At 46.8% G+C, this 26,285-nt stretch overlaps 1 protein-coding gene and 1 pseudogene across 1 annotated transcript in view; one reads left to right on the top strand and one right to left on the bottom strand.

Moving 5' to 3' along the window:
• VPS53 (VPS53 subunit of GARP complex) overlaps window positions 1–26,285 on the bottom strand; it is a 472,189-nt gene that overhangs the window by 418,632 nt on the left and 27,272 nt on the right. Inside the window, exon 2 of the mRNA XM_063953873.1 lies at window positions 22,433–22,513. Coding sequence (XP_063809943.1) covers window positions 22,433–22,513 — 81 coding nt within the window. The remainder of the gene's footprint in view (window positions 1–22,432; window positions 22,514–26,285) is intronic.
• On the top strand, window positions 19,140–19,258 carry LOC135054382 (5S ribosomal RNA; annotated as a pseudogene).

The following is a 26,285-nucleotide window of genomic DNA, read 5'->3' as shown; positions in this document are numbered from 1 at the left end:
ATTCTATCTTATAATTCAACAAAGATGCCAGTACATCTTCTACTGTCAGTCCCTAAATACACCAGTCGCTCTTCTGTTACCCAGCAGCACTCACATTCCGACAGAGGGCTCTCATCCATCATTTACAGTTGTCAACAGAACAACTGATTTGGAGATCATGCCGTGCTGCAATTCTACTCAGATTGTTGCTAACCCCAAGAAAGATTGTAATAACCCAATTATATTTCCTACTGGGTTATACTCAGTCCTTACATATGTTATCATGTAATCCCTTCTCACCCAGTGCAAGCACCGCTCTGCACAGACAGTGTGCACTACCTTAGTGCAAGCACAATGCTATTCACGTGGGTGAACCAGAATTAAAGCCTATCCCAAAAGACAGGCAAATTTCTATATGACCTACATAGAGACAAATATCAGACCAAGTTATTTACAAGTGTGGCAGTACACATCTCTACATGGACATTAAAGGCTGAGATGGCATCCATAGCAACCACGACTCCAGGGGAGCTTACACAGCAGAGGAGCAAGGCCCTGGATGTACACAGCAAAGGAACTGGGATGGGTCATTTTCACAGCAGGGAGTCGGGATCAAGGACACAGCAGAAGAGGAAAGTTGGATGCAGCAGAGGAGCCGGGACAGATCATGGACACATAAGACGAGGCAGGATGGATGCAGCTGGACAGGTGACACAGACGCAGCAGTTAAGGCGGGACAGACCGACCAGATAGGCTGGCCGATCAACAAGAGATGTGATTACCAGACACTGCCTGTCCACGATTGCTAATGTTCCAGACTCCGGACTGTCAGGAGCACTCCCGGACTGGAGGTAACCCTACAATCAATTATGAGAGGGGCCAAAAACATAATAGGAGACCAAAGTATAAAGGAAAATGTCTTAAAAATGCATGCGTTTGTTAATTATAAAAGTACAAAGGAAAGTGCAAAGCCATATGCACATTAAGCAGAGTAACAGATTTTCCCTAATACCATTGCATTCTATGATGAGGAAAATGTAGATATAGCGGAATGTCAGTGTGTGTCTGTATATGTGTGTAGCACATTAAAGTTATTAAACAGGTGTGAGAAATAAGTGGAGCAAATGTTTAACAAAATATTTTCATAATTTAATATGTTTATGCATATATCGAACATTGTCCCAGAAATAGGTCTATATCAAGAATTCCCTGAACTAAACATCGGTTTCTTCAGGATGCAGGAGAGTTATCTGAGAAAGTGAATACAGCGCTCATATACACCGAGTAGTCAGAAGTCTTTTTAGAAAACAGATATTTCCCAAATGAACAGATGCCAGAGAGACCTGGCCATCGCAAGCTGGTCATAGAATAGTGCAAACATTGCAAGACAACCAGTCAATGGTTTAAACATTAACCATGGATGGTAAACCTGTGCGCATGAGCAGATCAAGCAGGAGCATTGTGTATGCATAAATGCAAGGCAGCTGCTATCCAATGGGCATCAGAAAAAAAAGCATCCAAAATCTGGCAACCACCGTAAACATGGTACTCAATGGAAAAAAAATTCTATCAGATAGGGACATCATTACACTCTGACCCCAAAGTATAATGTACAGTGTTCTCCCCAGGTCCTTTTTGATGGGCGTTCTATCTGCCACTTTTCATGCATTGCCCAGCTCCCTCAAGGCCGACTCGATATAGCAGGAGAGTACGCTGGAGCCAGCCACAGAGCCATGCCCAGACCTCAGCAGACTGCAAAAAAAAAAAAATCCCAGATAAATTGCCTGTATTTGCAAAACTGGCAGCAAAAACACATAGGTCAGTGAACTTATCACGGATTCTAGGTGTTTTAACACAAAAACTTTTTTCAGGCGCAAAAAACAGGGGCCATTGCGAAAATGAAAAAACATCATGGCTATTTGAATTCCCCCCTAAGTGAGTATGCTGAGAATGTATATTGGTACAGAACATTAAAAATTAAATATATAACGATGCATCCAAACTTTTTTCTTAGGAGTGCCATATCAAGAAAATTACCTTGAATGGAGGGTCAAATGTTTTCTAAGTTAGCCTCTCTTCAATTCGGTAAAAATTCTTTACAGATCATATGTGGCAGTAAATGCAAATATAAGACAATACAATTTCACATAATCTATAATAAACATGAAGAAATGAAAAACAAAAGAAAAAGGGGACAAAATAAAACACAAAGGAATAATGGGGATTATGGAAATAGTATAAAGTACACACGCCTACTAAAGCATCAATAGATTAACACAAAAGTGAGCAAGTGCACAAGGGAGGGTCTCTTCAGTAACTCTGTTAATTAACTTAAATAATTCTGTTCATATGGATCTAATTATTGGGCAGGACCAGCAGATGTGTACTACTGTAATGTGCCCTCCAATCGGCATCGTCTCCAACAAAATTTAGAGGGCTCAGGCTACATTTTGAGCAATTTATACGGGGTATGGTATAAACCATGAATTAATTTGAACATCATTTCAAAATGGTTAAGACATTTGGGGCAGTATCCTATCAGGTGCGGTGATTTACCAGACAGTAATAACAGGCTTTTTAGCCCGATAATGCTATCAGGCTATCCAATTACAGGCCAATTTTACCATGCGGTAAATCACCCGTTATCTGCTGAAAACACATGGGATCAGTGATAACATTCCATACCATGTATTTACATCTGATATCGGGTCTCCTGAGGCTGCTTATCAGGTATTCTGCTTTGCGTGTCTCCGGCACGCGAAGCAAATTACCCATAAGTGTCGGCTAACAGGATTAATAGGATATCCCCAGGGGAATCCTGCCGTTACTCACAAGAGCTAATAGGATATCACCGTATGACTTTTAATAATATTTATAAATACTGTGATCCAGTCCTCCTCAGTTAGAGAATGTTAAACTCAGTCTTCCATCTGGTTTTACTTTGGAGCTTTTATCTTCAATAGGATAAATAAGTGTATATCATAGTGAAATTCCACCTTTTTAAGTCCTATAGAAGAAAATTCAGACTGTGTATATGGGAAAAGGATGTGTTAATAAAGAATTGGATAGAACCCAATGTCTTATTTGTAAATACTTGTAAACAAATTTTCATAGGAATAGCATAATGAACTTTCAGTTGTTGAAAAGACTTAAAATGTCAGTCAATATACGGATATTTAATCGTTAAAATGCCTAGATCATACCAATTCTGTAGGGATAAATCCAGTATTAGTTTTGAGAGTGCCACTAAGGAAATACTGGGAGATGGAAGAGAAAATTCTCTAAGAAAACAAGGGTTGGGGGGAAAAAAATATATAACTTTTTTTTTTTTTTTTAAAGCCACAAAAAAAAACAACACCTTTTTTGGAGTTTAAACAGTGGTGTTGTGTTTTTTTTTTTTTTTTTTTTTTTGGGGGGGGGGGGGGGGTTTAAACCAATTTTTAATATATTTTTTTGCATTAACATTTTAATGGAAAAAAAGTCTCATCCTGCTTGTTATAATCATACTGCGAAACATTGCTACGCATTAGAAACCTTGATCTACCATGTTTTAATGCTTTCTAACAATCCAAAGTTATTAGGCTTTGATAAGATTTATTTGAAAACTTTCAATAAAACCAATTTTAGACTAAATATTATTAAAAATAATAATAAAAAAATCATCAAATAATAAGAAAAAAAAAACAGAAGGAAGGAGTTAAGTATTAGCATTGGATATGAATGTCACTGGCATTAAACATCTTTAATAAAAACACTAGTTTAGATGCCTTTTCATTTCCCATGAAGTGTTGCTCTGTGTATTACCTGTTTAATGTGTTGGTGTTGTTTACTCTTTAAGATTGCTAGTGTTAACTGTGGTTTTTTTCTGTCCTACGGGAATGTTAGGGGAGAAGTTTGATGCTAGGCAGATTTAGCACCTCTCTTATCTGATTCACCTCCCTATATCTTTGTTGAGTGTGTGATTTACTGCATTGGTTCAGCTTACTTAGATGAAGACCACAAGCAACAAAAATGTAGAATACCACCAGGGATTCCCTTACAATAGGCTTTTTTTTTTTTAAGTCACGGTGTTGTGCCTGTAGTCACAGCATAATTTAAAAAAAAAAAAAAAAAAAGAGTGTTTTTAAAAAAAAACAACAACAACAACAACAACAACACCACCACCCAATTGGTTTAAACCAAGGTGGTTTAAACCAGCCAACACTGAAGAGAACCAATTAATTTATCCCAGAAAAACGAGGGTATCTGATACACACTTCAATATCAGAGAATAGGGAGGTCTATAATTAGTCTTAACCCAAATTAGATCCCGTAGTGGAAAAGCGTTACACATAGAATTTTCAACATCTACTCAAGGCTTAGCTGACGCAAGAGAGTCAGTCCTTCATTTGATCAAGAAGACTGGAGTCCTGATATAACTCATGATTAGTTGCATCCAGACCCGACTAGCTTTAGAACGAAATAAACAAGCACTGGCTATTCAAGGTCGTTTACCTTTCCAGACAAATTTGGAAAAGGGTGGCACTTGATATGCTGGCTGTCAGGATCCCGGCACTCAGCATACAGCGCCGGAATCCCGACAGCCGGTATACCGACAACTATTTTCCTTCTTGGGGTGTCCACGACGCCCGTGGAGGCAGAATAAATAGCGTGGTAGCGTGCCACAGTGCCCGAAGCGTGGCGAGTCCGCAAGGGGCTCTTTTGCGCTCGCCCCGCTGCCGGTATACTGGCAGTCGGGATCCCGGCACTGGTATGCTGGACGCCGGGATCCAGACCACCGGCATACCGCAGTAGACCCTGTGGAAATAACTGTATAGAACTTATTTAGAAATTTTAACAAGACTAGATACAATATGGCTGTAACATCATTTTTTCAGAAGAAAAACGACCCATTCAGGATATTTTGTAGTTTACCCATTGCTTAGTTAATTCGGAAAAATGGTCTAATAAGGGTTCATAACTGCACTGTATAGTGTCCCGAAATTTTAGCGGTATTCTAATTCCTAGATAACGGACACAGGTGGACTGCCAGACACAAGTATTGTAGACTGAAGTTGGTGAAGGGACAATTGACCCATACCAATGCTTCTGTTTGTGAAGTATTTCATTTATAGTAACATGCGTCAGAATATTCCGGAAGACTAACATGGAGAGCAGATAAACATATTTTTACATCCTGTGATACCCACTGCGGGGGCTTGGAGGCGCTAAGCTTGGAGGGGCACAGCAAATTCCCATGTGGACGTCTAGTTTCTCCCAAATTGGTCGCTGCCTTAGAGGAGACCGATGCTAGAGGTCATACTGGACCTCTAGCGTCTGACTCCACTGTCCTTACACGGAAGTGCCGGGAGTGCTTAGCAGTAGCTCTACACCCCTGGAAACAAGCATTACACCCCTGGGAACGAGCATAACACATCCAGAGCATTACACCCCTGGCAACGAGCATGAAACCCCTGGTAACATGCATGCAACCCAGAGCACAAAACACTGAAACAATGAGCAGGAAAATTAAAAGCAATTAGAAGCCTTACTGTGGGGCATGTGTCAGGAGCTTTGTGGTGTGTGACATAATGAATCAGAGGCATTATGGTGTGTGGCATAATGTATTATGGATATTGCGGTATGTGGCATAATGTGTCAGGGCATTGCGATCCAAGACCGGATCCAAGATGGTCATACATATTAGCCTGTGCCACACACCACCTGAAAAAAGCTTAACGGTAGAAACGTGTTGGAGACACCCAGATTATTCACACCGACCATAAGAGCTTCCGGCTGATCAACACCCATTCGGCTGACTCAATTCCTTCAGTGCGGCATCCCACTGACACACCCTTAGCCATGTTGCTAACCTATCCCCACATAGTAGCCGCAAGGCAACACACTCTACAGCAGATGGGGACAGAGTACAGCTCTGCTACTTGGAGAACCCAGCACCGCAGCAAAACCCATGCTGGTGACGGGCAATATTAATCGAAGCACCACGGCAAGTTTATACACAACAGAGGAAGCATCTCCAAGCGGCTTACACTGATTGGGATCAACACACCACGCATAGCCCTTTAAAGCAATGCGTGGAAGCATCTCCCGGTCAGCGCACCATCACCACCAGGAAACTTACTTGATCACCCAAGGAAACCCTCAACACAGAGACGTAAGCGGGACACCGTCCCTGGCCGTTACCTGCACTTCTACACACTGGACCGCCACAGACTCTTCATCCGAACTTTGGACATATCGCAAGTAACCTACAATCACTACTTCTGCACCGGACGGTGCATGACTTTTATTACGGTGTTGTTTAAATTGTATCTATATTCTCCTACCCCACCACCGCATGTTTATTACATCTTACAATCTGTAATGTGTTGCATGTTTGTGCTCATTTTGTTATCTCATTGAATCACATACTATTGATTGTACTGACCAGCACAATGACTGGATTACTCACTAAATCTATATATCCACGCCAATTTGTCTACATTTTTATGTTTACGCAACAATCAGATCCAATTAGGGATAGCAACTGAGCGCAACACACCTGTACTGTATATATCCTTGTGAGGCTTGGTATCCTCACACGTATCAGCTGCATGGTTGCTGCTAGACACACAAGGCAAACCAATCTCCACTGACAAAAAATGAACCCTAGTGTACAAATTTATGGCAGACTAGATCGGCCAAGTGGTTCTTATCTGCCATCAAATTCTATGTTTCTGTGTCTGATACCTGGCACCAGGCCTTCTTCTCCTGGCCCTGCTGCAACACACATTTAAAATGGCACTTGGAAAATGACAAAATCTTCACCTTTTTTCTATGCATTTGCTTCCAAAAGTGTTCTCCACTTATCACTTAGTAGAATGTGCTTAAATCTGTAATCCATAAATTTACTAAATTCTGATCAATAAGTTCAACTACAGAAGCCATAAGAAGAATTATTAGGTGAGATGGGACTGAATGGTGTAATTGTATTGTCTTGCTGTAGTGATATTATTGTACAAAAAGGTGAACAACAGTGACATCTAGTGGATGTAAACATATACGTTTACCAACATCACTATCCCACAAAATAACTTTCAGTATTTTGATTTATATATAAAACATTTTATTTCTGAATTATACTGAGAATTTCTGCAATAACAGCTATCCCTAGAACAAACTTTGCTTTTGTTCCAATTAGTGAACTGCAACCAACCGGATATTATTTAGTCTTAAAAGAACAGGTAAAACAAAAATGCTTTGTTCAATCAGCATATTCTGGAACAAATAAGCAAGTACCCTCCCCATTGCTCATGCACTTTTTGCCTATAGGAAACTCTTCAATTGAAGTCTATGGATGGGGTACCATTTTACCTTGGCAATATAATAAAAAAGAAACCATGCAAAAAAAATAATAATGAGTATGTGAAGCATAATTAATGTGTTAATATTTGTGAGAATGTACAGTATGCAAACTTAAAGTGACAGTACTACTTTTAGATGGGGTGATTTGCATTGTAATTTAATGTAGTCTACATCAACATGGTGAGCATACGTTTCCCATGTGTTTCAATTAATAAACATGTAAAAAGGAGTGTTATGGTAGACTTACCATGATTAACTCTCTTTCTGCAAGGTACACTGGGTTTCACAGGAAAAACAACATTTGGTTGTAAAGTGGATCTTAATCCAGAGGCACCAACAGGCTAAAGCTTTAGGCTGTCCCAGGATGCACAGGGGCCTCCTCTATAACCCCGCCTCCAGGCACTGTGAGCTCAGTTTCGTTAACCAGTCCAATGTAGAAGCAGGTAAGAGAGAAGGCAGAAGTTAGTCATATAGAACCACATTAACACGACAGGAGAAGGGACCAGAGGCTAATGCAATACAAACCCACAGAAGCTAGGTGCGTCAGGGTGGGCACCCTGTGGAACCCAGTGTACCTCGCAGAAAGAGTTAACCATGGTAAGTCTACCATAACTCTCCTTTTCTGCAGCAGGGTACACTGTTTTTCACAGGGAAAACATCGGGTGATGTCCTAAAGCAGTTTCTCAAAGGAGGGGACGCGCCTTAGCAGGTATGAGAACCTAGCGACCAAAGGAAGCATCCTGGGAGGCGGAAGTATCAAAGGCATAGAACCTAATGAACGTGTTCACTAAGGACCACGTAGCCACCTTGCACAATTGTTCAAGGGTCGCACCACGGCGGGCCGCCCAAGAAGGTCCATCAGACAGAGTAGAATGGGCTTTAATAGCAGCAGGAGCTGGGAGTCCAGCCCGCCCATAAGCTTGTGCAATCACCATTCTAATCCATCTGGCCAAGGTTTGCTTATTCGCAGGCCAGCCACGTTTGTGGAAACCAAACAGTACAAAAAGGGTATCTGACCTCCTGATAGAGGCAGTCCTCTCCACATATATAGCCCTTACCACATCCAAAGACCATTCTTTGTGGGACAAGTCAGAAGAGATAAAGGCCGGAGCCACAATCTCTTGGTTAAGGTGAAAAGATCACACCACTTTAGGTAAGTAACCTGGGCGAGTTCTCAGAACTGCCTGGTCACGATGGAAAATTAGAAAGGGTGGACGACAGGACAAAGCGCCTAAGTCCAACACCCTTCTAGCAGAGGCAATAGCCAGCAGAAACAGGACCTTGGCTGTGAGCATCTGAAGTGGTCTTTAACCAGACCTGGGTGAACTGCAGAAGTCGGCCTCCCACCCTGGAGTCCGCCAGGGGGAGGCCCGCCCCGCCATGCAGCAGGCTTGTCTTGTTTAGAAGCAGGCTGACAGGCCGCCCAGGACTGCTTTGCCTTGGGCTTCGTGGTTTTGGAAGCACAAGATTGTCTCTGGTATGCTTGACCTTTTGCTTTCCCTTGAGGTCGGAAGGAACGAAAAGTGGTACCTTTTGCCTTCTGTGCAGAAGGATTAGTACAGTATTTTGGAGAAAGGCAGTCTTAGCAGCCGCCAGTTCAGACACAATTTTATTTAAGTCTACCCCAAACAAGATGTCTCCCTTAAAAGGGAGTAGCTCCATGGTCTTTTTGGAGTCCAGATCCACCTTCCATGACTTCAACCACAGAATGCGGCGAGCCAGGACAGACGTAGTCGACAGCTTGGCCAACAACACACCCGCCTGGTGGTGATGCGAGACAGGTATTGTCTGGCATTGTCAGATATATCCTCGGGCAGCTCTCCCTCAAAAGCCTGAAACCATGCTTCAATACCTTTAGCAGCCCAGGAGGCAGCAATAGTGGGTCTATGTTCAGCACCTGAGGGAGTAAAGAGATTTCAGGCATCCCTCCACACAGTGGCGGATCCAGGGGGGGGGGGCACTCGGGCCCGTGCCCCCCCTGTCATTTGTGGCCTCTGTCCCCCCCAGCGCCGGCGCCGCACAGAGAGATGACGGGCGCCCGCTGAGATTGTGTTACCAGCGGGCGCCCGTCTCCCTGCACAGCACCCCCGCTTGTGTCACTGAGACACGCTGCCGCTCAGTCCGGCGGCAGCGTGTCTCAGCTGTCAGGAGAAGAGAACACCCGCCAGCGCGGCTGTGTCTGGCGCGACGGCGTATAGCGGACTTCGTTCAAACCAGCCGCTGGTTCGTGAGCCAATCAGAGCTCGCGGACCGGCAGCCAATCAGAAGCCGCTGGTCCGCGAGCTCTGGTTGGCTCACAAACCGGTGGCTGGTTTGAACGAAGTCCGCTATACGCCGCCGCGCCAGACACAGCCGCGCTGACGGGCGCTCTCCTCTCCTGACTCACCCGTCCCTCACAGCCGGAGCCCGGAGGAGGAGGAGCAGCAGCAGCAGCAGTGCAGCAGCGGTAAGCAGCTGCAGCACTGGCTGCTGTGGTGGCAATTGGCTGGCATTTGTATACCTGGCACTGTGGGGGCAATTGTTTACCTGCCACTGTGGGGGCATTTGTAAACCTGTCAGGTATACAATTGCCCCCACAGTATCAGATCCACAATTGCCCCCACTGTGTCAGGTATTACCTGACACTGTGGGGGCAATTGTGGATCTGGCACTGTGGGGGCATTTGTGGATCTGGCACTGTGGGGGCATTTGTATACCTGGCACTGTGGGGGCATTTGTATACCTGGCACTGTGGGGGCAATTGTGGATCTGGCAATGCACTATTGGGGGCATATGTCTGTGTTTCACGTCCCATTTTAATTGGCCACACCCATTTTTTTTGGCGCGCGCCGTGGGGCACAGTACTTCTATGGGGCACTCTCTGTCTGACTGGTCGCCGCTTAGCCCCGCCGGGAGTGCACACAGACGCTCTCATTCCAGTGAATGGGGCGCGTGCTTGTCACGGACACGCGCGCGCCCCAGACGCGGTGATAGGCCCAGGCACAGACGGAACTCCATCTGTAATGGTGGCTAAACTACAAGCAGACAAACTACTGGAGGCATTACCACTGGGAGGCTAAACTAAAGGGGGGGGTAAACTACTGGGGTCATAACTGCAGGGGCATTACCACTGGGGGCATAACTACTAGGGCGCTAAATGACTGGGGGCATTACTACAGGCAACATTACTACTGGGGGCAATACGGGCATTGCATAAGGGGCACCACTACTATGGGGTCTATATAAGGGGCACTACCAGTACAGTGGACATTGCATAATGAGCGCTACAACTGTGGGCATTGTATAAGAAGCGCCACCTCACATGCACCGAAGCCGCACGCAAATGTACTTGCCCCTTCCATGGTGCCCCCCCTATCATTTTCTTCTGGATCCGCCCCTGCCTCCACACGCTTATCTGTCGGTTCTTTCAGTGAAGTGACAGTGGTGACAGGCAGAGTGGATGACACCACTAGGCGGGTGACATGAGAATTCACAGACGGTGAATTTTCCCACTTGTTACATAACTCTGCCGGGAGAGGATAGCGAGCTAAGGCCCGTTAGTATAGAGGGATTTTCTTCCTTGGATTAGTCCAGGATTCCTGCCTGATGTCTACCAAATGGTCAGAATTGGGTAATAGACTTTTAGCCACCTTCTGCCGTTTAAACATGTCAGTTTTCATGGCGACAGTAGTGGAATCCTCATCATCAGTGATTTGTAGGATTTGCTTAATAGCAACCACTAGAGCAGGGACGTCAACTTGCAATGTAGAATCCTCGTCAGAAACGCCTGATTCAGTGTCTGACAGGAGAGTATGTTCCCCCTCCTCTTCAGAGGAAACATCTGAGAGATTTGTGGATTTTGAGGAGGAAGCAGCCTGCTTAGATGACCCAGAGACATGGGATTGACCTGGGTTAGATTTTTGTCTGACCAAGGAATGAGTCAACTGCTGCAACTGGTTAGACAGGTTGTCCGCCCAAGGAGGATTGACCATAGGGACTATTTGAGGCTATAATGGTACAGGTGGTCCCATAGGGGGCGTTAGGCATACTACCCAGTAGGTTTGAGAACACGTCCCAGGGTGGCTCTTGATTGGTTACAGGAGCTGCGGACTGATTAGGGGGTGTATTTCACATAATACACAGCTCCCCCCTCTGGTAAATCCTTCACACATGCTCTGCATGATGCAGGAGCGTTCACAGACTTTCTACCCTTTCTGTTAGACATTGTACACAAATGCAACACAGAGCGGTTTAGTACGATGAAGCCAGACAGAGTATAATACCTGCAAATAAATCCGATAGTATGTGACCGAGTCCCCAGTAGACACCTGCGAATAAATACGGTATTATGTGACTGAGTACACAGTAGAATACACGTAATTGGAAAATACTGTGACGCACTATATAAATGACCCTGACGCACCTAGGTCCTAATTCAGCGTTGATCGCAGCATCAAATTTGTTAGTAGTTGGGCAAAACCATGTGCATTTAGTGTTCTCTCTAGAATCCGGGCAGGGCGCCGGACCTAGAGGGGTACAAGCATGCGCGCGCGGCAAAGCGCCAAAAAGGGGGTTTGGCCTTGCACAATAGGGGGCGGGTCATTATGGGTAATAAAAGTGGGCGGTTCAGCCCACAGACGTAAAAATAAAAATTTACTCACCGGTAATTCTATTTCTCGTAGTCCGTAGTGGATGCTGGGAACTCCGTAAGGACCATGGGGAATAGACGGGCTCCGCAGGAGACTAGGCACTATAAGAAAGAATTAGGACTACTGGTGTGCACTGGCTCCTCCCTCTATGCCCCTCCTCCAGACCTCAGTTAGGGAAACTGTGCCCGGAAGAGCTGACACAACAAGGAAAGGATTTGGAATCCCGGGTAAGACTCATACCAGCCACACCAATCACACCGTACAACTCGTGATACTATACCCAGTTAACAGTATGAATAACAACTGAGCCTCACTAAACAGATGGCTCACAACAATAACCCTTTAGTTGTATATAGTTCTTGCCTAAGTATTGCAGACAATCCGCACTTGGGATGGGCGCCCAGCATCCACTACGGACTACGAGAAATAGAATTACCGGTGAGTAAAATCTTATTTTCTCTGACGTCCTAGTGGATGCTGGGAACTCCGTAAGGACCATGGGGATTATACCAAAGCTCCCAAACGGGCGGGAGAGTGCGGATGACTCTGCAGCACCGAATGAGCAAACTCAAGGTCCTCCTCAGCCAGGGTATCAAACTTGTAGAATTTTGCAAACGTGTTTGATCCCGACCAGGTAGCAGCTCGGCAAAGTTGTAAAGCCGAGACACCTCGGGCAGCCGCCCAAGAAGAGCCCACTTCCTCGTGGAATGGGCTTTTACTGATTTAGGATGCGGCAGTCCAGCCGCAGAATGTGCAAGTTGAATCGTGGAGCAGATCCAGCGAGCAATAGTCTGCTTAGAAGCAGGAGCACCCAGCTTGTTGGGTGCATGCAGGATAAAAAGCGAGTCAGTCTTTCTGACTCTAGCCGTCCTGGAAACATAGATTTTCAGGGCCCGGACTACGTCCAGCAACTTGGAAGCCTCCAAGTCCCGAGTAGCCGCAGGCACCACAATAGGTTGGTTCAAATGAAACGCTGATACCACCTTAGGGAGGAATTGGGGACGAGTCCTCAATTCTGCTCTGTCCATATGGAAGATCAGATAGGGGCTTTTACAGGACAAAGCCGCCAATTCTGACACCCGCCTAGCCGAAGCCAAGGCCAAAAGCATGACCACTTTCCACGTGAGATATTTTAATTCCACGGTCTGAAGTGGCTCAAACCAATGTGATTTTAGGAAATCCAACACAACGTTGAGATCCCAAGGTGCCACTGGGGGCACAAAAGGGGGCTGAATATGCAGCACTCCCTTAACAAACGTCTGAACTTCAGGCAGTGAAGCCAGTTCTTTTTGAAAGAAAATAGACAGGGCCGAAATCTGGACTTTAATGGATCCCAATTTTAGGCCCATAGTCACTCCTGACTGTAGGAAGTGCAGAAATCGACCAAGCTGAAATTCTTCTGTGGGGGCCTTCATAGCCTCACACCAAGCAACAAATTTTTGCCATATGCGGTGATAATGTTTTGCTGTCACATCTTTCCTAGCTTTTATCAGCGTAGGAATGACTTCAACCGGAATGCCCTTTTCCTTCAGGATCCGGCGTTCAACCGCCATGCCGTCAAACGCAGCCGCGGTAAGTCTTGGAACAGAAAGGGCCCCTGCTGTAGCAGGTCCTGTCTGAGAGGCAGAGGCCAAGAGTCCTCTGAGATCATTTCTTGTAGTTCCGGGTACCAAATCCTTCTTGGCCAATCCGGAATGATGAGTATAGTTCTTACTCCTCTCTTTCCTCAGCACGTTTGGTATGAGAGGAAGAGGAGGGAACACATAAACCGACTGGTACACCCACAGTGTCACTAGAGCGTCCACAGCTATTGCCTGAGGGTCCCTTGACCTGGCGCAATATCTTTTTAGCTTTTTGTTGAGGCGGGACGCCATCATGTCCACCTGTGGCCTTTCCCAACGATTTACAATCAGTTGGAAGACTTCTGGATGAAGTCCCCACTCTCCCGGGTGGAGGTCGTGCCTGCTGAGGAAGTCTGCTTCCCAGTTGTCCACTCCCGGAATGAACACTGCTGACAGTGCTATCACGTGATTTTCCGCCCATCGGAGAATCCTTGTGGCTTCTGCCATCGCCATCCTGCTTCTTGTGCCGCCCTGTCGGTTTACATGGGCGACCGCCGTGATGTTGTCTGACTGAATCAGCACCGGCTGGTTTTGAAGCAGGGGTCTTGCCTGACTTAGGGCATTGTAAATGGCCCTTAGTTCCAGAATATTTATGTGTAGGGAAGCCTCCTGACTCGACCATTGTCCTTGGAAGTTTCTTCCCTGAGTGACTGCCCCCCAACCTCGGAGGCTTGCATCCGTGGTCACCAGGACCCAGTACTGTATGCCGAATCTGCGGCCCTCTAGAAGATGAGCACTCTGCAGCCACCACAGCAGAGACACCCTGGCCCTCGGGGACAGGGTGATCAGCCGATGCATCTGAAGATGCGGTCCGGACCACTTGTCTAACAGATCCCACTGAAAGATCCTTGCATGGAACCTGCCGAATGGAATTGCCTCGTAAGAAGCTACCATCTTTCCCAGGACTCGCGTGCAGTGATGCACCGACACCTGTTTTGGTTTCAGGAGATCTCTGACCAGAGATGACAACTCCTTGGCCTTCTCCTCCGGGAGAAACACCTTCTTCTGTTCTGTGTCCAGAATCATACCCAGGAACAGCAGACGCGTCGTAGGAACCAGCTGCGACTTTGGAATATTCAGAATCCAGCCGTGCTGTTGTAGCACTTCCTGAGATAGTGCTACTCCGACCAACAACTGCTCCCTGACCTCGCCTTTATAAGGAGATCGTCCAAGTATGGGATAATTATAACTCCCTTCTTTCGAAGGAGTATCATCATTTCGGCCATTACCTTGGTAAATACCCTCGGTGCCGTGGACAGACCATACGGCAACGTCTGGAATTGGTAATGGCAGTCTTGTACCACAAACCGGAGGTACACCTGTTGAGGCGGGTAAATGGGGACATGCAGGTAAGCATCCTTGATGTCCAGTGATACCATGTAATCCCCTTCTTCCAGGCTTGCGATAACCGCCCTGAGCGATTCCATTTTGAACTTGAACCTTCTTATATAAGTGTTCAAAGATTTTAAATTTAGAATGGGTCTCACCGAACCGTCTGGTTTCGGTACCACAAACATTGTGGAATAGTAACCCCGTCCCTGTTGAAGGAGGGGAACTTTTATTATCACCTGCTGGAGGAACAGCTTGTGAATTGCCGCCAGCACCACCTCCCTGTCCGGGGGAGTAGCTGGCAAGGCTGATTTGAGGTAACGGCGAGGGGGAGACGTCTCGAATTCCAGCTTGTATCCCTGAGATACCACTTGTAGAACCCAGGGATCCACCTGTGAGCGAACCCACCGGTCGCTGAAGTTCCGGAGACGGGCCCCCACCGCACCTGGCTCCACCAGTGGAGCCCCAGCGTCATGCGGTGGATTTAGTGGAAGCAGGGGAGGATTTCTGTTCTTGGGAACTGGCTGTATGGTGCAGCTTTTTCCCTCTACCCCTGCCTCTGGGCAGAAAGGACGCGCCTTTAACCCGCTTGCCTTTCTGGGGCCGAAAGGACTGTACCTGATAATACGGTGCTTTCTTTGGCTGTGAGGGAACCTGGGGTAAAAATGTCGACTTCCCAGCTGTCGCTGTGGAAACGAGGTCCGAGAGACCATCCCCAAACAATTCCTCACCCTTGTAAGGCAAAACCTCCATGTGCCTTTTAGAATCCGCATCACCTGTCCACTGCCGAGTCCATAATACTCTCCTGGCAGAAATGGACATTGCATTTATTCTAGATGCCAGCCGGCAAATATCCCTCTGTGCATCTCTCATGTATAAGACTACGTCTTGAATATGCTCTATGGTTAGCAATATAGTGTCCCTGTCAAGGGAATCAATATTATCAGACAGGGAATCAGACCACGCTGCTGCAGCACTGCACATCCATGCTGAAGCAATAGCAGGTCTCAGTATAGTACCTGAGTGTGTATATACAGAATTCAGGATAGCCTCCTGCTTTCTATCCGCAGGCTCCTTTAAGGCGGACGTATCCTGAGACGGTAGTGCCACCTTTTTTGACAAGCGTGTGAGCGCTTTATCCACCCTCGGGGATGTCTCCCAACGTACCCTGTCCTCTGGCGGGAAAGGGTACGCCATTAGTAACTTTTTAGAAATCACTCGTTTCTTATCGGGGAAGCCCACGCTTCTTCACACACTTCATTTAACTCATCTGAAGGGGGAAAAACCACTGGTTGCTTTTTCTCCCCAAACATAATACCCTTTTTAGTGGTACCTGGGTTAATGTCAGAAATGTGCAACACATTTTTCATTGCTGTAATCATGCAACGGATAGCCTTAGTGGAATGTACATTAGTCTCGTCATCGTCGACACTGGAGTCAGACTCCGTGTCGACATCTGTGTCTGCCATCTGAGGTAGCGGGCGTTTTTGAGCCCCTGATGGCCTTTGAGACGCCTGGGCAGGCACTGGCTGAGAAGCCGGCTGTCCCACAGCTGTTATGTCATCAAACCTTTTATGTAAGGAGTTGACACTGTCGGTTAATACCTTCCACATATCCATCCACTCTGGTGTCGACCCCCGCAGGGGGTGACATCACATTTATCGGCACCTGCTCCGCCTCCACATAAGCCCTCCTCATCAAACATGTCGACACAGCCGTACCGACACACCGCACACACACAGGGAATGCTCTGACTGAGGACAGGACCCCACCAAGTCCTTTGGGGAGACAGAGAGAGAGAGTATGCCAGCACACACCCACAGCGCTATATAACACAGGGATTTACACTACACAAAGTGATTTTCCCTATAGCAGCTATAATACACAGTATTGCGCCTAAATGTAGTGCCCCCCATTTCTTTTTTACCCTATTGAGCCTGGAAACTGCAGGGAGAGCCTGGGGAGCGTCCTTCCAGCGGAGCTGTGAAGAAGAAATGGCGCCAGTGTGCTGAGGGAGATAGCCCCGCCCCTTTTCCGGTGGGCTTCTCCCGCTCTTTATATTAATATTATGGCAGGGGATTTTTACACATATATAGTTTATTAGATTATATTATGTGTTTTTTGCCATTTTTAAGGTAATCTAATTGCAGCCCAGGGCCCCCCCCCCCCCCCCCCCCCCCCCCCCCCCCCAGCGCCCTGCACCCATCAGTGACTGGAGTATGTGGCGTGCATGGGGAGCAATGGCGCACAGCTGCAGTGCTGTGCGCTACCTTAATGAAGACCGGAGTCTTCAGCCGCCGATTTTCTCCTCGGAATCTTCCGTCTTCTGGCTCTGCAAGGGGGACGGCGGCGCGGCTCCGGGACCGGACGACCGAGGCTGGGCCTGTGTTCGATCCCTCTGGAGCTAATGGTGTCCAGTAGCCTAGAAGCCCAAGCTAGCTGCAAGCAGGTAGGTTCGCTTCTCTCCCCTAAGTCCCTCGTAGCAGTGAGTCTGTTGCCAGCAGATCTCACTGAAAATAAAAAACCTAATAAATACTTTCTTTACTAAGAGCTCAGGAGAGCCCCTAGTGTGCAACCAGCTCGAGCCGGGCACTAGCAGATATAGTGGGGTCCCTGCTCGGTGACAGTGTCCACGCCAGCGTCGCAGTCTGTCTCCCTAGAATTGTGATCGGAACGCGATTTAATGGCGGGTTCCGCCTAGGGGACCCTCTTAGCTCCTCCCCATAGCAGCCACGTGAACCAGTAGTGTGTCCGCAGCAAGTACCTGGGAACAGGCCGCGGGAGTATGCAACGCGGCTTGGGAGGTGATGGAGCTGCAGCGCTGAAGTGTCACCATGATATACAGCGCCAACAATCTTGAAACAGGATATTTAAATCCTAGGAAGGTAGTGCCTTAGCATAATTGGAAGTGAACCAATCCGGTTAAACAGGGGAAATGCGTCTTCCTCACTGAATGGACTTCTAAATCCCGGAGTACTCACATTGTTCCTCTCTTTAACCACCCAGGGACCTGGGTGGTAAGCGGTATTCTTTTTATCTTAAATTAGACTTATTTCCATTAAGAAAAATAATACCACTGAGACTTGTTATACCTGAAATGACATTGCAGTATTACCACATAGAACCCTGTATATGTTAATATCCCCCATATTTTGGGGTGGTTAAGTATCTTATTAGGTAGGTGCATGGTGATTTTCCAACAGCTGTGATAAACTCACATTAACATGTGTATGTGCAATATCTGACAATATGGTGCTCCCCTTTTTTCCTTTGTGTGCGCATTTTCTCTGTACAAAGGTAATTCCTGATAGTGCTTGTAACTCTTGTTTAAACAAATGATCTCCTAAAGGCCCATACACACTTGACGATAAAACGAGCGACGTCGTTCATTTCAGCCCTCATCAACGACGTCGCTCATTATATCGTCAAGTGTGTATGCATCCGACGACCACCGATGCGCGTGTGGAGCATGTATGCTCAATTTCCACTATGGTCGTTACCGACCAGAGACGTCGTTGAATGTGTATGGTGTGAACGACCAACGACCAAGCCACTGTTCACCAGCCCTGTTCCCAGCTCATTATTTTAATAAACTGTTCAGCTTGGATGCTTCAACGATGAATGGTCTTTGGTCGTTGGTAGTGTGTATGCTCATGTCGTTTGCTCAGCTGTTCAAGGGAAGTCGTTAACGACGTGTGCATCGTCAAGTGTGTATGGGCCTTTACACTTTTGTGTAACAAACTATGAAGGGCTCTTTGTGGGTTAATTGTGTACTTAACCTGTCCTGTGTGTTAGTGCTGTCTCTGCTACAGTAGGTCAGGCAAAGAGTGTGTTTCATGTAAGGGAGGTTCATAGGTGTGTACTCAGTGTAGTATTCCTTCCCAGGCTAGTGGGGCAGTAGAGGAACTCTTAGTGCTTCCAACTGATCTGAGTACTATCCAGAACTATAGAGCACAACGGAGGTGATATTTAGAATAATTTAATATCTCATTTTTTTTATTAATTTGGTATTTTTGTACCTTTATATTTACCTGCATTTCCCATAACAATCTCACACAATCTTTTACTACTTTGTGGACTCTCATCCGGGATTCAGAGAATAACCTCTGTCTCATGCGGACAGCAGATCCACGCTTCACATTCTTGTGACTTCCATCTTACGATAACTCCTTTTCAAGCACAGCTTGAACATATTTCAGGTGCACTCTCATTAGTGCGTCAGGGATTTGTGTAATTTTTCTACTACCATACCTCATTGCACATGCCCAATCTCGTCTGATCTTGGAAGCTAAACGGTGTTGGGCTATGCCAGTACTTGGAAGGGTGACCCCCAGGGAATACCAAGTGTAGTAGTAGTACGACACGAAAATCTATCCTGACTCAGCACTAACAGCAGGATCACCATTGCCTCTTTTTTCCTACTTTACCCTTAATATTGTGGTCTGGATACAACTATTAACTACACTCACAAAAACATCACTAAGGAGAACCATTTACTCATGGGCTATAGAATGTGGATACTCTGCAAGATGCAATGAGGACAATGTGAAATGGATACATACAGGTCCTAACTTCTTATTTAAATCTCTAAACCAATCTAGGTTTCATTAACACAAGCATTGCTTGGACTGGCGTGGTAAGATACAGCTGCAGTACTGTTGATGTCTGCATTCTCTTACCAATCTATAATTGATATGGACAAACCAGAACATATTTATAATTTTTAAAATGCATTTCTTTACCTTTTATGTGGAGTCTGTTTTCTGATTGTAGGATACTAAATTAATTTAATTATTAAAAGTTATGTTTTAATTCACTAATAACCACATTTTTCACCATGAATTAAAATAAGAGTGCGCCCACACAAGAGAGTCTTCTTTCTCTCTAATCTTGTTCCTCACTATCAGAGTCAGAGTGCAGGATATGGGCTAAAGAACGTTTTTGCGGACAAATGGCAGGGGACTGAGACGCTGGTCTGGGTACTGAGTCCTTTTTCATAAACTCAGCCATAGACTGTCTTAAGTATTGCGTCTCTTTCTTATTCTGAGATAATTTAGTAGAAATGATGGAAATCATTTCCCTAATGGAGTGCAGCCATGCTGGTTCTGCCCCACTAGCCTGGGAAGGGATACTACACTGAGTACACACCTATGAACCCCCCTTACATGAAACACACTCTTTGCCCGACATACTGTAGCAGAGACAGCACTAACACACAGGAAAGGTCAAGTACACAATTAACCCACAAAGAGCCCTTCCAGGGAGATACAGAGAATATGGAACCAGCACACAGCGCCCTTATCGCTAATGCCAAGCTTAGCCGGGTTGCAGACTAAGTACCTAGATTATGGACTTAGTACACTAATAAGTCGCCCCCTCGCTATGACCCCCTGGTACCGCTAAGGTAATCTGGAGTCTCTCCGGAGGAGCTTTGCGTCCCTGTCAGCTGCAGTAGGGAAAATGGTGCTTGTGAGCCACTGGATCCGCTCATAGTGAAGCCCCGTCCCTTCAATGGCGCGCGGTATTCCCGCTCTTCTTTATACTGACTGTATGTGTCTATGTGCATAAAAGGAGATTCATGGTAAGAACTTACCGTTGTTAACTCTCTTTCTGCGAGGTACGCTGGGTTCCACAGGGATAACATCAGGGGTGTAGAGTAGGATCTTGATCCAAGGCACCAACAGGCTAAAAGCTTTGACTGTTTCCAAGATGCTCAGCACCACCTCCTCTATAACCTCGCCTCTGTGCACAGGAGCTCAGTTTGTAAGTTGGTGCCTGCAGTACAGGCAGCTAACAGACAGGGCTGCTCTAGCAGCTCTGAAAAGAGCTTTTTAAAGTGAAGATAGAAGACTTCAAGGGCTGCAGTAGAGGCACTCTCAGTGGTAGATGTTATTTTGACATCTCCTGCTGCAGCTCCATCACCTCCCCCGGCGGCACTGTATACTCCCGCGCCCTGGTTGCCGGGTACTTACAGCGGAGGGTTCCGGTACGGCAGGTCAGGCACACACACTCACCGCAGCTCTCCGGGATCGCATGGCCGCATGTAGGGAGGAGGTAAGAGGGTACCCCAGGTGGGACCCGCTGGAAATTGCGATCCGGCGCGGCCATTAGGAAGTGGGCCGCGCGCGCTAGTGTGGACACTGTGTTGGTACAGGGACCCCACTAAACCACCAGGGCAGGGGCACAGGTCGGTTTACAGAAACCATTTTACTAAGGCCCACAATACCCGGTGGTGAAGTCCAGCAAGGGGATAAGGCTCTGACCTGTATCTTGATCCGAGGCACCAACGCGTTAAAAGCTTTGACTGTCCCCCAAGATGCTCAGCGCCGCCTCCTCTATAACCCAGCCTCCGTGCACAGGAGCTCAGTTTTGTTTCCACTCCAATCCAGTAGCAGGTAAAAGAGACGACAATCGTTAGTAGCCACGTACACCACATTCTCAGGACAGGAGAAGGTATCAGCGGCTAATGCGATACAAATCCAAATAAGCTAAGTGCGTCAGGGTAGGCGCCCTGTGGAACCCAGTGTACCTCACAGAAAGAGATTTAACAAAGGTAAGTTCTTACCATAAATGTCCTTTTCTGCAGCAGGGTACACTGGGTTCCACAGGGATCCGCTCATAGTGAAGCCCCATCCCTTCAATGGCGCGCGGTCTTCCCGCTCTTCTTTATACTGGCTGTATGTGTCTATGTGTATAAAATGCAGTAAACCTCCTTTTATGGCTGTGGTGCCAGTCTGGGTACTGTGTACGCTGTAGTGTACACAGTCAGGAGACTCAGTTCGCCCCGTTTAGAAGCTGTGCGTCTCTGTACGCTCATGCCGCCATAATGGCCCGGCGACCCATTAACCGGGACGCCGGCTTAGTACTCACCACTCTTCATTCTTCTGGCTCTGTTAGGGGTGGCGGCGTGCTGCGTGAATGTACGCTTGCCATCGTGGGGCTTGGAATAGTTCCCTCAGGAGTTATCGTCCTGTCAGCAGAGAACTGGACCATTAACCCTGAGAGAGGTTGGGCCGTTTTCCCCGCTAAGTCCCACGAAGCAGGTAGCCTGGTGCCATCCAGTCCTACCTGAAAAGAACAAACTTAGAAAATAAATGCAGAAAACTCTTCAGGAGCTTCCAGCAACGTGACCGACTCCTCCAGGCACATTTTCTAAACTGAGTCTGGTAAGAGGAGCGTAGAGGGCGGAGCCAGCACACCTAATCAAACTTCTATAGTGCCCATGGCTCCTAGTGGACCCGTCTATACCCATGGTACTAAATGGATTCCCAGTATCCCCTAGGACGTATGAGAAAATCCGATATCCAACATTTTTAGCACAACTGAGATGACTTGCTTTATCAAACAACTTGGCATAACCATGTTGCACTGCAGATGGGGCACATGTAACATGTGCAGAGTTATATATTACCTGGTCTTTATGTAGTCTGATATAAAAACAATAAGAAATAGCAAATATGATTGTGAACAACAAATTATTATGAAAGCGACATGGAACAGGTTACATTAGAATTTCTTAAAGTAACTCACCTGTTCAGTTGGAAAAAGAGTATTAATATATTCCACAGCATTAAAGTCTGCACGGTCCAAAGGATCCTGGCTTGGAAAAACCTGTGAATCGGAATCACAATATTTTATTAGTTATTAAAACCTTTTGTCAGGTAATGCATGTAATCCATGAATAAAACCAGTTGTTCAACCTAAATCACCAAATGAGGAGAGCTGAGGAATACATATAGTGTGTCAAACTTCAAGTAGACATTATGACTATCAAGTAATACAATGGCGTCATGGCTGGCCAATACACACACCAAAGTTCAACCATATAATAAGAATTTACTTACCGATAATTCTATTTCTCGGAGTCCGTAGTGGATGCTGGGGTTCCTGAAAGGACCATGGGGAATAGCGGCTCCGCAGGAGACAGGGCACAAAAAGTAAAGCTTTTCCAGATCAGGTGGTGTGCACTGGCTCCTCCCCCTATGACCCTCCTCCAGACTCCAGTTAGGTACTGTGCCCGGACGAGCGTACACAATAAGGGAGGATTTTGAATCCCGGGTAAGACTCATACCAGCCACACCAATCACACCGTACAACTTGTGATCTAAACCCAGTTAACAGTATGATAACAGAGGAGCCTCTGAAAGATGGCTCCCTAAACAATAACCCGAATTAGTTAACAATAACTATGTACAAGTATTGCAGATAATCCGCACTTGGGATGGGCGCCCAGCATCCACTACGGACTCCGAGAAATAGAATTATCGGTAAGTAAATTCTTATTTTCTCTATCGTCCTAGTGGATGCTGGGGTTCCTGAAAGGACCATGGGGATTATACCAAAGCTCCCAAACGGGCGGGAGAGTGCGGATGACTCTGCAGCACCGAATGAGAGAACTCCAGGTCCTCCTTTGCCAGGGTATCAAATTTGTAGAATTTTACAAACGTGTTCTCCCCCGACCACGTAGCTGCTCGGCAGAGTTGTAATGCCGAGACCCCTCGGGCAGCCGCCCAAGATGAGCCCACCTTCCTTGTGGAATGGGCCTTAACAGATTTAGGCTGTGGCAGGCCTGCCACAGAATGTGCAAGTTGAATTGTGTTACAAATCCAACGAGCAATCGACTGCTTAGAAGCAGGCGCACCCAACTTGTTGGGTGCATACAGTATAAACAGCGAGTCAGATTTTCTGACTCCAGCCGTCCTTGAAATGTATATTTTTAAAGCTCTGACAACGTCCAACAACTTGGAGTCCTCCAAGTCGCTTGTAGCCGCAGGCACTACAATAGGCTGGTTCAGGTGAAACGCTGATACCACCTTAGGGAGAAAATGCGGACGCGTCCGCAGCTCTGCCCTATCCGAATGGAAAATTAAATAAGGGCTTTTATAAGATAAAGCCGCCAGTTCAGATACTCTCCTGGCGGACGCCAGGGCCAGTAACATAGTCACTTTCCATGTGAGATATTTCAAATCCACATTTTTTAGTGGTTCAAACCAATGGGATTTGAGGAAATCTAAAACTACATTTAGATCCCACGGTGCCACCGGAGGCACCACAGGAGGCTGTATATGCAGTACTCCTTTGACAAAAGTCTGGACCTCAGGAACTGAGGCCAATTCTTTTTGGAAGAATATTGACAGGGCCGAAATTTGAACCTTAATAGATCCCAATTTGAGACCCATAGACAATCCTGATTGCAGGAAATGTAGGAAACGACCCAGTTGAAATTCCTCCGTCGGAGCACTCCGATCCTCGCACCACGCAACATATTTCCGCCAAATGCGGTGATAATGCTTCGCGGTGACTTCCTTTCTTGCCTTAATCAAGGTAGGAATGACTTCTTCTGGAATGCCTTTTCCTTTTAGGATCTGGCGTTCAACCGCCATGCCGTCAAACGCAGCCGCGGTAAGTCTTGGAATAGACACGGTCCCTGCTGAAGCAGGTCCTGTCTTAGAGGTAGAGGCCACGGATCGTCCGTGACCATCTCTTGAAGTTCCGGGTACCAAGACCTTCTTGGCCAATCCGGAGCCACTAGTATCGTTCTTACTCCGCTTTGCCGTATGATTCTCAATACCTTTGGTATGAGAGGCAGAGGAGGAAACACATACACCGACTGGTACACCCAAGGTGTTACCAGCGCGTCCACAGCTATTGCCTGCGGATCTCTTGACCTGGCGCAATACCTGTCCAGTTTTTCGTTGAGGCGAGACGCCATCATGTCCACCATTGGTCTTTCCCAACGGTTTATTAGCATGTGGAAAACTTCTGGATGAAGTCCCCACTCTCCCGGGTGAAGATCGTGTCTGCTGAGGAAGTCTGCTTCCCAGTTGTCCACTCCCGGGATGAACACTGCTGACAGTGCTATCACGTGATTCTCCGCCCAGCGAAGGATCCTGGCAGCTTCTGCCATTGCACTCCTGCTTCTTGTGCCGCCCTGTCTGTTTACATGGGCGACTGCCGTGATGTTGTCCGACTGGATCAACACCGGTCTTCCTTGAAGCAGAGGTTCCGCCTGGCTGAGAGCATTGTAGATTGCTCTTAGTTCCAGAATGTTTATGTGAAGAGACTTTTCCAGGCTCGACCACACTCCCTGGAAGTTTCTTCCTTGTGTGACTGCTCCCCAGCCTCTCAGGCTGGGGTCCGTGGTCACCAGGATCCAATCCTGTATGCCGAATCTGCGGCCCTCCAATAGATGAGCCCTCTACAACCACCACAGAAGAGATACCCTTGTCCTTGGAGACAGGGTTATCCGCAGGTGCATCTGAAGATGCGTGCATTGATGTACAGACACCTTTCCTGGTTTTAGGAGATTCCTGACCAGGTCGGATAACTCCTTGGCTTTTTCATCGGGAAGAAAAACCTTTTTCTGAACCGTGTCCAGAATCATCCCTAGGAACAGCAGACGAGTTGTCGGCATTAATTGGGATTTTGGAATATTCAGAATCCATCCGTGCTGCTTTAGCACCTCTTGAGATATTGCTAATCCCATCTCTAGCTGTTCTCTGGACCTTGCCCTTATTAGGAGATCGTCCAAGTATGGGATAATTAATACGCCTTTTCTTCGAAGAAGAATCATCATCTCGGCCATTACCTTTGTAAAGACCCGAGGTGCCGTGGACAAACCAAACGGCAGCGTCTGAAACTGATAGTGACAGTTTTGTACAACGAACCTGAGGTACCCCTGGTGTGAGGGGTAAATTGGAACGTGGAGATACGCATCCTTGATGTCCAAGGATACCATAAAGTCCCCTTCTTCCAGGTTCGCTATCACTGCTCTGAGTGACTCCATCTTGAACTTGAACTTCTTTATGTACAGGTTCAAGGACTTCAGAATTAGAATAGGCCTTACCGAGCCATCCGGCTTCGGTACCACAAATAGAGTGGAATAATACCCCTTCCCTTGTTGTAGAAGAGGTACCTTGACTATCACCTGCTGAGAGTACAGCTTGTGAATGGCTTCCAAAACCGTCTCCCTTTCGGAAGGGGACGTTGGTAAAGCAGACTTCAGGAAACGGCGAGGTGGATCTGTCTCTAATTCCAACCTGTACCCCTGAGATATTATCTGCAGGATCCAGGGATCTACCTGCGAGTGAGCCCACTGCGCGCTGTAATTTTTGAGACGACCTCCCACCGTCCCCGAGTCCGCTTGAGAAGCCCCAGCGTCATGCTGAGGCTTTTGTAGAAGCCGGGGAGGGCTTCTGTTCCTGGGAAGGAGCTGCCTGTTGCTGTTTCTTCCCTCGACCTCTGCCTCGTGGCAGATATGAATAGCCCTTTGCTCTCTTATTTTTAAAGGAACGAAAGGGCTGCGGTTGAAAAGTCGGTGCCTTTTTCTGTTGGGGAGTGACTTGAGGTAGAAAGGTGGATTTCCCGGCTGTAGCCGTGGCCA

This window comes from Pseudophryne corroboree, chromosome 2 (genome assembly GCF_028390025.1).
Source record: "Pseudophryne corroboree isolate aPseCor3 chromosome 2, aPseCor3.hap2, whole genome shotgun sequence".
Classification (NCBI taxonomy): Eukaryota; Metazoa; Chordata; class Amphibia; order Anura; family Myobatrachidae; genus Pseudophryne; species Pseudophryne corroboree.
The sequence above is the reverse complement of the archived record's forward strand: the minus strand, read 5'-3'. Positions and strand labels throughout refer to the sequence as shown.